The sequence below is a fragment of the Anomaloglossus baeobatrachus genome, chromosome 1 (genome assembly GCF_048569485.1).
Source record: "Anomaloglossus baeobatrachus isolate aAnoBae1 chromosome 1, aAnoBae1.hap1, whole genome shotgun sequence".
Taxonomy (NCBI): Eukaryota; Metazoa; Chordata; class Amphibia; order Anura; family Aromobatidae; genus Anomaloglossus; species Anomaloglossus baeobatrachus.
In genome coordinates this window covers 335,569,193-335,583,917 of record NC_134353.1, presented here as the reverse complement: position 1 = coordinate 335,583,917, position 14,725 = coordinate 335,569,193, and the positions used below count along the sequence as shown (strand labels likewise).

General features: G+C 44.4%; 1 protein-coding gene across 1 annotated transcript in view; it reads right to left on the bottom strand.

The window, feature by feature from the left end:
• FRAS1 (Fraser extracellular matrix complex subunit 1) overlaps nucleotides 1–14,725 on the bottom strand; it is a 724,001-nt gene that overhangs the window by 126,261 nt on the left and 583,015 nt on the right. Inside the window, exons 37-38 of the mRNA XM_075352182.1 lie at nucleotides 13,403–13,528; nucleotides 11,207–11,454 (exon numbers count right to left, since the gene is read on the bottom strand). Coding sequence (XP_075208297.1) covers nucleotides 11,207–11,454; nucleotides 13,403–13,528 — 374 coding nt within the window. The remainder of the gene's footprint in view (nucleotides 1–11,206; nucleotides 11,455–13,402; nucleotides 13,529–14,725) is intronic.

The following is a 14,725-nucleotide window of genomic DNA, read 5'->3' as shown; positions in this document are numbered from 1 at the left end:
CCGGAGTTTGGGTCTGGATCTCCCCCATATAAAAGAAGTAGTAGGCGAGTTCAGCGTAGAGAAGAAGGACTTGGGTACTGATACTGCACTATGTTGTAGTGTGTAACTGAGTTTTGGAAGTAATATCATTTTGATTAAGTTGATTCTGCCAACTATCGACAGGGGTAACTTGCTCCACGAGTTATATTTAAGTTTAACGTGTTCCAGGAGTGGTGTTATGCACGTCTGATAGTCTAGTCTATGGTCCTTCTGTATGTGTATTCCCAGGTACTTGAAGCTAGTTACCACTTGCAGAGGTGACCTACCTTCCATTGAAGTTCTAGACCCCTGTGTTAATGGCATCAGAGCCGACTTGTCCCAATTGATGTGCAGTCCCGAAAACTCCCCAAATTTATCTATAGTATCTATAACCACAGGCAAGGTCTCTTGTACTCTGTCCAAAAAAACAACCATGTCATCCGCATACAATCCTATTTGATCTGTTCGGTCGGCTATAGTGATTCCAGTGATCTGTGGATGAGAGCGGATTCTAATTGCCAAGGCTTCAATAACTAGTGCAAACAATGCTGGAGACAGAGGGCATCCCTGTCTTGTGCCCCGTCTCAGTGAGAAAGGTGCTGATATAACGCCGTTGACCAGTACCCTGGCCACCGGGGACCTATACAATATGTGAATCCAATTGCTGAATTTAGGCCCAAAGGCGAATCTCTGGAGGCAGGCAAACAAAAATGGCCATTCTACCGAGTCAAATGCCTTGGCCGCGTCCAGCGAGGCCAAGGCCCACTCGTTCTCCTGGATCAATGTACTATATTGTACTATGGATTGGACCCGTCTTATATTTATCGAGGTGTTTTTTTCCAGGCATAAATCCGGTTTGATCTGGGTGAACTATACTCAATATAACTGAATTGAGCCTGGACGCCAATATTTTGGTAAAGATCTTATAATCCACATTGACTAGGGATATAGGGCGGTATGAGCCGCAGTCTAATGGGTCTTTACCCTCCTTCCTCAGCACAACTATGTGCGCTTCGTATAAGGAGGCAGGTAGAGAGTCACCGACTGAGAAATGAGAGAAAACATCTAATAAAATCGGGGCCAATACATCACAATATTTACTATACAATTCTATGGGGAGACCGTGTGGACCCGGAGATTTCCCCCTAGCCATATCTGAGATGGCTGTAATCACTTCGTCCAGTGTGATGTCCGCCTCCAGAGACTCCCGTTGCGATCTGCTCAAAGTGGGAAACTCCAGATCCAATAGATATGCCCCACAGCTTTGAACTCCATGAGGGCTTCTAGAAGTATATAGGGTTTTATAATATTCATGGAAGCACTCCAAGATATCTTCAGGGGATATAGCTGTTGAGCCGTCTGCCCTCCGTATACCTAGTATTGTATTTTAGGTGTTATGTTGCCGAACCATATATGCCAGTAATTTACTGGACTGGTTTCCAAGCTCAAAGTAAGATTGTCGAGTGAAGAACAGTTTGCGTTTGGACTTGGTCTCAGAGTGTTGCATATCCAACCTGTATGAATGCATCCAGGCTGCTCTGTTCCCATGGGTTGGGCTGTAATATATTCTGCCTCTAGGTCCCTAAGTCTGCCCTCCACCATGTCATCCTCATTTCTAGTCACTCTTTTAAGATATGTTATGGTTGAAGAAAGACACCCCCGAAGGTAAGCCTTGAGAGTATCCCACACCAAGTTAATATTCCAGGGTTTAGGGTGGATTTTTAGAAAATCTTCTATTTGGGTCCGGGTCCTATCGCTTTGATCAATTAATTTCAACCAAAAGGGGTTTAACCTGGGTTTGCTAACATTTTGATTAGTCTTAAGAGTGAGGATCACTGGGCTATGATCTGATATACCCGACCCCATGTACCACGTCATCCACCCAGGTCGCGACGTTGCTTGACCCAAAAATATAATCCAGTCTGGATAGTGTACGTCTAGTGGAGGAGTGACATGTGTATTCTCGAGTGTTAGGGTGTCGGAGTCGCCAAAAGTCTATCCACCCGCCTCCCTCAACGCATTGCTGTAAGTCAGTCGAATCCGGGGTCGATTGTTGTCTCCCCCCATCTACCCGAAACCTGTCCTGCTCCTCATTCATCACAAGGTTAAAATCTCCCATGCATAACACATATGCATCTGGGTAGCTGAGGGCAAAGCTCAGTGCCTGTTTAAGAACGGAAACGCGAGCCGGTGGGGGGGTTATAAATGCATAGTAGCACATAATCTCTAGAATCTATAGACGCATATATAAACACAAACCGCCCCTCCGGGTCATGCCTCACCACCTTTGCTTCCCATCGTATGTTTTTATGGACCAATAAAGAGACTCCTCTGGAGTAGGTGGTGTGGAACGCATGCGTCGACCATTGTACCCATGGTTTGTTTACTAGTCTGGCTGTGTCTCGTGTGAGGTGAGTTTCTACCAGTGCCACCAGCTGAGCCCTGATTTGCTTAATTTGGGAAAATACCTTGATACGTTTTTTGGGCGACTTAAGGCCTCTGACATTCCAGGTCATAACTATCATCTCTGACCCCATATCATATAAATCTGTTTATAGAACCAGGATCCCAAGTATAAGGCTATGTTCACACTTGAAAAATGATTTTTCTTAAGAAATTTCTTAAGAAATTTCTTAAGAGTGAAGGATTAGTGCACCTGCGTTAAAAAACGCACCAAAAACGCACCTGCGTTTTTGCCGCGTTTTCGGTGCGTTTTCGGTGCGTTTTTGGTGCGTTTTTACCGCTGGTTGCTCCCTGCGTTATTGTGCCAATTATCTATGGCAAAAAACGCAGTTAGCTGCAGAAAAGAAGTGACATGCTCATTCTTTTTCTTAAGAAAATCTACTGAAAGAATTTTCTTAAGAAAAAAACGCAGTGTGTGGACAGCTAATTTTTTTTGCCATAGGTTTTGCTGGGGAATGTCTGCAGAAAGGTTACAAGAATTTCTCAAGAAATTTCTGCAGCAAAAACGGAACCAAAACGCAGGTAAAAAACACAGTGTGTGAACATAGCCTAAGACGCGTTTCGCCCCGCAACTAGATGTGGTTAACCCACCAATAGTTTTAAGCCTATCTCTGCGAAGAAATAAAGTTAATGCAATTGCAGCTGTAAACATAGAAAAACAATATCGAACTTCAGGACCTTTCCGATAAGTCCTGTAAAACATTTCAAACATCAATGGGGATACCACCACTGAATGCAGTGTCCTGGTATAGGTGGTATTAGAGTGCACAAAATAGGGCTCCCATCTCACAGGAACCAACTCCTGGCCAATTCCTCCATCACTCGAGGCAAGGAGAAGTCTTGTCTTTCTCCAAAGGGGGCTTCAAGCTGTTATGGGAAATGAAGGGCACCAGGGGGGCTCAGCAAATGTCACTTAGTAGACGTAGCCTCATTGCTTCTTCCCCTTAGGTCTCGGGTGTAACTGTAACCAGTCCTCAGCCTAAGCAGGTGTAGTAAAAAACAGAGACGACCATTCAAGCACTATGCGGAGCCGGGCAGGGTATAGCATAGAATAGATGATGTTTTGCTCCTTTAATTTTTTCTTCACATCCATGAAGTGGGCCCTCTGTTTCTGGAGGTCTACCGAAAAGTCCGGGAAGATCGAGAGCGTAACGTTGTTAAACTTAAGTGGGCTCTTCTGTCGGGCTAGGCGGAGTGCTGTGTCTCTATCTCTGCAGTTGAGCATCCTTGCTAAGAAGGGACGCGGCGGTGGACCTGGAATAGGAGGTCTCATTGGAACTCTGTGCGCTCTCTCCACCGCAAACGTCGAGGAGAACTCGTTCCCAAGATTAGATTTCAGCCACTCCTCCAGGAACCGTTCCGGATGCTGACCCTCCGAGTGTTCTGGCAGTCCTATGATCCGTATATTCTTTCGACGCATGCGATTCTCCAGATCATCTGCTTTCTGGCGCCATGCGTTTGCTGATCCGGCTATTGTAGTTATTTTAGTTGTAAGTGGTTTTATTTGATCTTCCAGTTCTGACACTTGTGTCTCAACTTCTGTTGTTCGGGCCCTCAGGGATTGCATGTCTTGACGCAAGCGGCCCACCTCTGAGTGTACCTCCTCAATCTTCCCTGTGAGGGAGCTGTTGCTTGTAGAAATTGCTTGTAGAAGCTGTTCATACACCTGTCTTAGGGTTAAATCATCTTTATCTTCTGACCCATCAGCCAACGGTGCTTGATCCTTTAAAGTGGTAGTTCTCCTGGCTTTAGGGGCATCTGCCTGACCACCCCTTGCATACTCTTTAAGCTTATCAATAGCTCCACTTTGTTTAGGGGGACTCATGTTGATATACTGGGAGTTTGCTGCTTCTGCACCCCTCTCTTATCGTGCCCCTGTGCGTCAAATTCCGTGCCTCTGCAATGTATATTTAATAATATGTTCGTCTCCACTTGCCCACCTCTTCCAGAGAGCCAGAAAACAGCAACTTTTATATTGTAGAATAACAATGAAGGGAGTCCCAGGGCAGCACAGCACTTAGAGTATATTTATCAGGGTGATGCAGGCCTGCACAGCGTGGGGACTTCAATATGTGTCTCTCCTATGTTTTCTTGTGTCAGGGAGAGTCTGCAGGGCCTGTCTTTCAAGGCTCACACTCCAAACCCTCCAGCACCCTAGGGGTTAATGTCTCCTGCACTGCCTCCAGCCTTAAGTGTGCTGCTCAATGGCCGCCAGTTATACAGCTAAGGGGGAGATAACTCCCTGTGCTCACCGCTCCTGTGTCCTCCTCTCTGGGTATATGCCTGTTGCTCCTCTCAGCTCCTGGAGTCACACGCCGCCGCTCACCATGCAGCTGCAGGTCGCAGGGAAGATGGCCACCGCGTCCCACGCTCCAGCCCCAGGGGATTCAGTGATGTTGTGATGCTCAGGGAGCAGCTCCAGTGGAAATGCCAGCTCCCAGACAATGCCTCCGCTCCTGGATCGTCCCTCAGGGTATGTTTCCTGCACCACTCCTCGCTCTCCGGAATCACACAGTGCCGCTCCCTGAAGGTGCCGGCCGCGGGGAAGATGGCTGCAGCTACACGTGCTGCAGCCTCATGAGATTCGTCAGCGCCGGTAGGATTAAAAGAAAAATAGCACCGATGGGGACCGACAGTCTCCAGGCGACGTCCCTTGTCACAGCAGCTGGTGGGCAGGTTGTTGGATCAGGTACCGGGAGTTAAACGGCCAGGATGAAGTCAGGATTAGAGGAGCTCCTTCTCTGTGTGTCCTCTCTGGTAAGCTACATCGCTCCGCCCCCCCTAGTTGCACCTTTGTGTCTTTATTTAACCCTAGAACGCACAACCATAGAAATCTACAATAGAAAACAAGTAACTTAGCAGGCCTGCGAGGCCCCAGGTATGCGTTCTAGGGTTAATCTACTTTTTCCCTTCTTCGTATCCAGCTGCACAGAATTGAATGGGCTGACCTCTTGTTCTCTGCTAACAGTACAATTCCAGCAGCTGCCTGCTTATCAGTTCTGCAATGCACCTTCCTCTACTCTCCAATATACAGTATGCATACATACTGTACATACATACTGCAAAGTAAGAATTCATTTCAAAATAGAAGTGTTAATACAGTAGATTACACAGGTTTGTAAGGGTAAAATTGTTTGAAAAGAGGTGATTCTTATATACTTTCTATTGCTGAACTCAGTAAAAATATAGAAAAAATTCCATCAAGTACAGTCTTGCACAAACATTGACTCCATAGGCTTTTTCTTGCACCATACTTTGACCCTTTTCATGACTTTTGGTAGATGATTTTGGTGTCAATAAGATTGGTTAGAATTAATGGACACTGTGCTGCGATTGGCTGCTGTGGGCAGAGATTTTTTTAACCCAGCTTCCAAAGATTGAACCATAGTATCCAATCATAGCATATATTTAATTTTACTACAGCAGCATAAGAATTGAAAGCTGCACTGTGATTGGTTGGTATGGTGAGCAAAGACAGATCTTTTTTTAAATAGAGTTCATAAGAATGTGGTGGTGTGCTTAGCACAATTACTTTCAGTATTTAAGGGGGCTTTAGACGGTAGCGATATCACTAGCAATTTGTAGCGATAGTGAGCGTTTAAGTACCCGCCCCCATCGCGCATGCGATTGTTTGTTATCGCTGCCGTAGCGAACATTATCGCTACGGCAGCGTCACACGTACTTACCTGGTCGGCGTCGTCGCTGTGACTGCCGAACAATCCCTCCTTCAAGGGGGAGGGACATTTGGCATCACAGCGACGTCACCGCAACGTCACTAAGCGACCAGCCAATCAAAGCGGAGGGGCGGAGATGAGCAGGACTAACATCCCGCCCACCTCCTTCCTTCCGCATTGTGGCCGGCGGCAGGTAAGGAGACGTTCCTCGCTCCTGCGGTGTCACACATAGCGATGTGTGCTGCCGCATGAGCGATGAACCACCTGGATAAACAACCCTTACCGATTTTTGAGTTTGGGACGACCTCTCCATGGTGAATGATTTTCACCATTTTTGAGGTCGCTGGTCAGTTTCACATGCTGCAATATCGTTAATGACGCCGGATGTGCGTCACTAACAACTTGACCCCGACGACAAAACATTAACGATACCGTAGCGTGTAAAGCCCCCTTTAGTGTTTATGGTGGATAAAGCTTCTGTTTTGAACAATGTGATCAAAATGGCTACAAGGGGGTGATATAATTCACCCGACAACTTTTGTTGGTTACATTTGCGGTTGTTTTGTAGTAAATAAACATTGAAGGCACATCATGGACTTCGTTAGAAAAGTGCATTATGCGTATTTTGGTGTAAAACTAGGTGATCAGGACAAGTCATGGGCTCCACAAGTAGTGTGTTCTATTTATGTAGAACTACGACAGTGGCCTATAGGGAAGAAAGAGAGCTTCCTTTTTGGCATGCCTACAATCTTGAAGGAACTGCAAAATCATAGTGATGACAGCTACTTTTGTACATACAACGTGGAGGGATTCAACCTTAAAAATAAGAAGGAGATTGTATACCCAGACCTCCAGTCAGCGATTTGCACTGTGCCTCATGGTCAAGGGATACCTGTCCCTTTACCGCCGGAGAAAGTTACAGATACACCTAATTCAGAACATGAAGAGCAGGAATCTGACGAACACTTTCATGCTAGTCCCAATGAGCCACGGCTTTTTAACACAGCTCAAATTAAATAATTTATAGGAAAAGAACCTGCTAGCTCCTGGTACCCGTTTTTCATGGTAAAGAAGCAAAGAAAAGGAATTCCTTCCATGCTTTTCTCAAGACGGTACTCTAGTATATTGCAGTTATGTTCCTGGGCTGATGGAAAAATTTAACACTGAGTATACTGTGAGCGAGTGGAGACTATTGATTCATCAAACAAAGTCTGAAGGATGTTCTACTGCACAATGGCAGCAAGTATGCTTCAGTGCCTATAGGAAATTCTGTGCACTTGAGGGAATGCTTTGAATTTAAGCTTTATTATCAAGAAACTTAACTATGAGGATCCAGGATGGTCAATATCTGGTGATTTGAAAGTTCTCTATTTCGTCCTTGGGCAGCAAGGAGGATACACAAACTTGAGAACATCTTTGAAACCTGGACTCAAGAACATAGCTGCGGAAAGTTTAGTTGATCACCTACCATCACTCCACATTAAGCTTGGACTGATGAAGCAGTTTGTGAAGGCTCTACAGAAAGGAGAGACTTTTAAGTACCTGCGTAACAAATTTCAGGGACAAAGTAAAGAAAAACTGAAACAAAGCTTTGTTGTGGGTCTGGATGTTTAGAAACTCTTGAACGACAAAGTGTTAGAAACAAAAATTAAAGCTGTGGAGAAAAGGGCTTGGGATTCTTTAAAAGATGTTCTGAAGAAATTTCTAGGTAACAACAAAGATCTAAAATTTTGGTCCATTGAGGAGAAAATACTGAAATGTTTCAAAGCTTTGGGTGTCTGATGTATTTGAAGTTACATTTTTAATATACTCATTTGGACAACTTTCCTGAAATCTTGGTGCTGTTAGCGAAGAGCATGGAGAAAGATTTTGTCAAGATATCAAGGAGATGGAAAGACAAGATAAAAAGTGAACATGATGGGGGACTACTGCTGGATGCTTCATCGAGAAGATCCGCAGGTCTTCTAGAGGAGAAAAGGTGTCAAGAGAAGCTTTGCAGATAAAAGGAAAAGGTGCAAGAATTAATTTCCAATAAAGTTGCAAAATAAACACATTTTATATATAATATTGTGTACATTTTTGGCTACAATAAAGATTTTTCTTGTTCATTTTGCGTGTATGTAATTGGTGTGTTTTGTGCAAAAATCCATATGTGATGGTTCCAAATAGAAGTGTTTATTTTAAATCAGGGCATAAGAAAACATGAGGGTCAGACATTGGATTTGAAAAAAATTTCATAAACCCAAATTTTGCATACCTGTGTTGTTTTTTTTCAATTAATAAAATGTAAAACAAATGAACAAAAGAGTAATCTAAATCAAACCAAGATTTGAAGTGATCATGCTTTTACCTTCTAGATAAATTTGTACAATTTCAGGGATTTTGTTGAATTATATTCAGGTGTATGTGTAACCAGTTATACCAAATAGGTAATAATGATTATCATTTTCATATGTTAAAAAAAACAAACCGTCATTAATTGAAACAAAAACAGCAATGGGAAGACTAACTTTGCTACAAAGAGTACATTGTGGAAGACAGTTTCATATCAGAAGTAATATACCCTGGCAAGAGTCAGCACAGCAATAAGACAAAAGGTAGTTACACTGTATCAAGTTTTCTCCCAGATTAAAGGGGGCTTTACACGCTACGATATCGTTAATGTTTTGTTGTCGGGGTCAAGTTGTTAGTGACCCACATCCGGCGTCATTAACGATATCGCAGCATGTGACACTGACCAGCGACCTTAAGCGACCTCAAAAATGGTGAAAATCGTTCACCATGGAGAGGTCGTCCCAAACACAAAAATCGGTAAGGGTTGTTTATCCAGGTGGTTCATCGCTCATGCGGCAGCACACATCGCTATGTGTGACACCGCAGGAGCGAGGAACATCTCCTTACCTGCCGCCGGCCCCAATGCGGAAGGAAGGAGGTGGGTGGGATGTTACGTCCTGCTTATCTCCGCCCCTCCGCTTTGATTGGCCGGCCGCTTAGTGACGTTGCGGTGACGTCGCTGTGATGCCGAACGCCCCTCCCCCTTGAAGGAGGGATTGTTCGGCAGTCACAGCGACGCCGCCGACCAGGTAAGTATGTGTGACGCTGCCGTAGCGATAATGTTCGCTACGGCAGCGATCACAAACAATCGCATGCGCGACGGGGGCGGGTACTTACACGCTCGCTATCGCTACAAATTGCTAGCGATATCGCTACCATGTAAAGCCCCCTAAAGACATCAAAGCAGATTGGGGTTTCAACCTGTGCTACTCAAGCTTTTTAGAAGAAGCACAAAGTAGTAGGCAACATTGAGGACTGTAGATGCAGTTGTTGGCCACTGAAACTTAGGGCAGCAGATGAAAGTGTCACGAGTGTGTCACAGTTCACAGACAACCCTGTGTTGTCCGGCTGAAGAAGGTTAATGGGTTTGGCTGCACAAACTACTCCTTGATATTCCATTCTTTCTTCCTTGGTGTGAAAGGAGTTCTATGTATCGCCTCTGTTTGGGCTAACGCTTTCCCTTTTGGACTCTGCGGATATTTTGGCAGTTCAGTTTAAAATCCTTATATTATATATATATCTGCACTTCCCCTTGGTTTGTTGCCGATGATAAGAGTTTTATCCTATGCGGTCCAGATTTTGAGCAGTCGGCTTGAAATCTCCTGTCATAACACATTGTTGTATGTTGCTGTTATTCTCCCAAAGTCATTTTGCAGAAAAGTTGTCCATTTACATTATCCCATTTATTTTCCCTGTGTTCGTTAGGTCTTACTGGGGTTGACTAGTGCTCATCCCGTCCAGTCACTACCTAAAGCCCATTTCAGGGTCAGCCAGGGCCTAGGTATCCTGATTACCGAATAGGTGCAAAACCTATCTAGGGACATCAGGGGAGCCAAGGACCATTGGTAGGTTTTACCAGGGGTCACCATCTTCCCCCTTCCCTAAAGACAGAGTTTGCCTCTCCCCCCTTTCGCCATTCATCTGGTATTATCCCATACTAAGCATGACAGAAAAACACATCATGGTTTGTTCCCATTGAAATCGGAATATGTCCAGCACTGATATCAGAAATGCAGCCAAAAAGCCATACATTCGACATGGAAACAAGGCCAAGTGACTCAACTATGCATAAAAACTAAAGCACAGAAAATGGCAGTGCGTGCTCTGGACTGATGAGTTAAAAAGTAAGATTTTTGGTTCTAACAGAAGATAGTTTGTTTACTGAAAGGCTTGAAAGTGGTACAATAATGAATGTTTGCAAGCAACAGTGAATCATGGTGGAGGTTTCTTTTAAGTTTAAGGCTGAATTTTAGCAAATGGAGTTGGGGATTTGATCAATATTAAAGGTTTTCACAATGCTGAGAAATGCTCGCAGAAACTTATCCATCATGCAATACCCTCATGGAAACATCTACTTGGCTTTAATTTATTCCTTAGCATTCAAACTACTCCATACATACAGCAGTGTGATTAATTAAGACCAAAGAGACCTTTTCTTGCTCAAATTTAAGCAATAGAGAAGTAGAGCCGACTAGACCATGAAACAGGAGATGAATTAGGAGGTTTGGAGACAATGGGAACAAGAAGGTATATTAAGTTCAATGGTATTATATTAGATAAATAATAAAACATACGTTTCTGCTACTTGACAAACCCTTCCAGTCTCTAGTACTATAAGCTTGAGCTAATACTCAAAACCTTTGCCTCAGTAACACATTTGATGCATCAATTTTTTTATGTAGATAAAAAAAACAACAATCATACAAGCACAAGACAAACCTGCTTAAATAAGTATTGAAATATCAAAATAGGTAGTGCTTAGGACCATGAGTTTAAATGCCCTGTCATCTATTTGCTGACTTCATTTACCTGGATAATTTCTCATAGCTAGTCTTAGAATATTTCTTGATAGATTCCTAAGCATGTAAGATAAGGCATCAGAAATTCTTAGCCAACCACTAAGAAAAAAAAGATGGTAATACCAAAAACATATTGGGTTCCAAATAGTCACACAAAATACACTTTTATATTCCTACATTAATATTAAAATCACTTACTTTATAAGCAAGATTTGAGCTCGTTATGACAACAGAGCTTTTGCTAGACACCATTATGGACAATAGAGAACCAGGGACAAGACGAGGACCATTGCCATTGGCCAAAGTGACTACTACTTTCAGAAGAGTTGTGGTGGAGGTCACTCCATCAGTCACTGCAATCTCCATGCTATCTTCTGTTGTTGCCGAGCCATCATGCACATAATGCACAGCATTTCTGTTGATATCTTCATATGTAAATGTATCATCTGCCAAAAATGTTAAACAATTGTTATCTGCTTCAACTTTCTATAGTACACAGACAATACAAAACAGTTAAGGCTGCTTTCACACTTGCGTTCAGCGCAATCCGCCGCTATGGAGAATAGCTCAGTCCGTTAACGCACTGCGCTATTCTCCATAGACTTGTGTTGACGACGCACTGTAACGCAAATGTCTGCGTTGCATCTGCTGAACGACGCTGAGTCGTTATTTTGACGCAGTGTCGGGCGGAGGGAACGCTACATGTAGCGTTTTTTGGGTAGTTAAAATAACACACCTTGACGGATTCCGTTAGAACCCACCAAGGTGTCTAATGATTGTCTATGGTGGCGGATTCCACCGCAATGAGCTAAGCGCCAAAATCCGCTGACGGATTTCGTCACGTTCTACTGAGCATGCTCAGCATGTGCAGCACAACGATCTAAATCATTTAAAATCACTCTTTGTCTCTCTCTCTCTCTCTGTCGGTCGGTCTCTCCCTCTTCACCCACTCTCTCATACTCACCGATCACTGGTGCGGCGCTGCACAGCTGTCACACTGCTCTGGCAGCTTCTCCTGCATTTGAAAATGCCGACCGCTCATTATTCCCTGCTTCCCCAGCCCACCGGCGCCTATAATTGGTTGCAGTCAGACCCGCCCCCACGCTGAGTGACAGCTGTCTCACTGCAACCAATCACAGCCGCCGGTGGGCGGGTCTATGTAGTGCAGTACAATAAATAAATAATTAATAAAAAAAAAAAAAAAAAACAGCGTGCGGTCCCCCCCAATTTTGATACCAGCCAAGATAAAGCCATATGGCTGAAGGCTGGTATTCTCAGGATGGGGAGCCCCACATTATGGGGCGCCCCCCAGCCTAAAAATATCAGGCAGCAACCGCCCAGAATTGCCGCATCTATTAGATGCGACAGTCCCGGGACTCTACCCGGCTCATCCCGAATTGCCCTGGTGCGGTGGCAATCGGGGTAATAAGGAGTTAATGGCAGCCCATAGGTGCCACTAAGTCCTAGGTTGATCAGGACAGGCGTCTATGAGACATCCCCCCACGATTAACCTGTAAGTGAAAGTAAATAAACACAAACACCCGAAAGAATCCTTTATTTGAAATAAAAGACAAAAAAAACCCATTCTCTTTCACCACTTTATTAATCCCAAAATACCCCTCCAGGTCTGGCGTAATCCACACGATGTCCCAAGATGCATCCAGATCTGCTACATGAAGCTGACAGGACCGGCCGTAGAACACAACCGCTCTCTATTAGCTCCACGCAGCAACTGAAGTGAGACGCGCGATCAGCTGTGCCCTCATTCAGGTTACCCGCGGCCACCGCTCTCAGGTGGAGGACTTCAGCTGTGGCTGCGGGTAACCTGAGTGACGGCACCGCTGATCGCGCAGCTCAATGCGGTCACTCAGGGGATTTGCGGTCACCTCTCTCTCTCTCCTCCCGACCGCAAATCTTCTTTCCCGGCAAAACATTAAAAAAAAAAAACAACGCAAAACGTTCTTTCACAGGAATCCGTTACCTTTATTAGCACACTATTTGCAGCGCATCCGTCACATGCGTCACACAACGGACTGTGACGGATGCCTCAAAACGCAAGTGTGAAAGCAGCCATATCATGCAATGATGAAGATTTATCAATCTTGTTTAATGAGTCTAGGCGTTTCGACATTAAAGAACATATTTTTACAATACAAACAGTATGTAGAAATGCTATTTCTGGTGTACATGTATGTTCACCAATATTTTCCACAAAAAATAAAGTATCATTTACATGTAGCACATTTTCAAGCACCAGTTAGTTATGCCCTTCTCTCTTTCAATCCTATTCAGAACTGTCTGAATAGAGTAAAATGAGTCATGAGTGTAAATAAAGGAGTGTTTTTTATTTATTTAAAAGTTAGAAAAAAAAGAAGATACATTTTGCAGGACTACCTGAGGTTAAAGGAGTCTGTATGCCATCTTCAGATTTCATAAGAACACCGAAACGAGGTGGTTCCACCACTTCATATAACAGATCTTCCGGAGCAGTGTCTGTATCACTTACTGCAAGCTGCATTCCTGCAAATTATAAATTAAGATTATGATCTATCATGATATGATCAGCAACACATTCTATATGCCTAGCACAAGTTTTGTCATAAAAAGACAGGTAAATTGCATGACCTTGAAAACCACATGCGCCGGAACAACATAAGAATTATGGGTCTGCCAGAGCACTCTGAAGGCCAGCGCCCTGAACAGTCCTTAGAGGAATGGCTAAAATCCACCCTCGGAGAGGAGTTTTCTTCAACCTTTGTGGAGGAGACGGCAAACAGAGTCACAGCGAGACCTTCTCCGCCAGGTGCATCACCGCGACCTTTCTTGGCGCGACTACTCAACTGTAAAGACAGAGCTGCAACCCTCTGTATGGCCCGGCAGAAAGGCCCCCTTACGTACAACAATGCCACTCTCTCGATCTTGTATATTCTATGTTGTACCCTGCTTGGCTCCGCATAGTCTATGAAGGATCATCCCTGTTTTTTGCTACGCCTGCAGAGGTAGAAGACTGGCTCCAGCTCCATCCGGGGCATAAGGGGCAGAAGCTCTGAGACTGTGTCTCCTGCTGGACGGTCTCTTCTATGCCCCTTTATGGTCCCCCCCTATCTGTTGCCCCCTTCAGAGGCAGATGGGACCTTAACAAGCCTCAAGTGATGGAGAAGCTGGCCGGGAACCGAAACCTGCGGAATAGGGGCTCTGGTTCTTGTGTTCCTATACCACCTATACCAAGACAATGCGTTCAGTGATGGTATCCCTATTAATACTTGAAATGTTTTACGGGACTCTGAGAAGTGGATTCAAAGTTCGCCATTGGTTCTTTCTGTTTAAGGCTAAGTATGTACTAATCATGTTTTTTTTTTTGCAGGGACATACTCATTACCACTGGAGTGCTAATTATATTCTATTGCAGCATAAGAAGCAGCCAAGGGAAAATTGTGAGAGAGAGAAGGGGAGGAAGTATTGGCCATTTGATACTGGGTTTTGCCCTCCTACACCTGGGATCCTGGTTCTATTTATGGGGGTCGCATAGCATGGTATCGGAATTAGTGTTTATGACCTGGAATGTCAGGGGTCTCAAATCACCCAAAAAGTGAGTCAAGGTATTTGACTGGTTTGTGCATACATTCCACACCAGCTACTCCAGAGGTGTCTCCCACTTAGTCCATAAGTCCATTTGGTGGGAGGCGAAGGTTAGAAGGGATCTGGAGGGGCAACTCA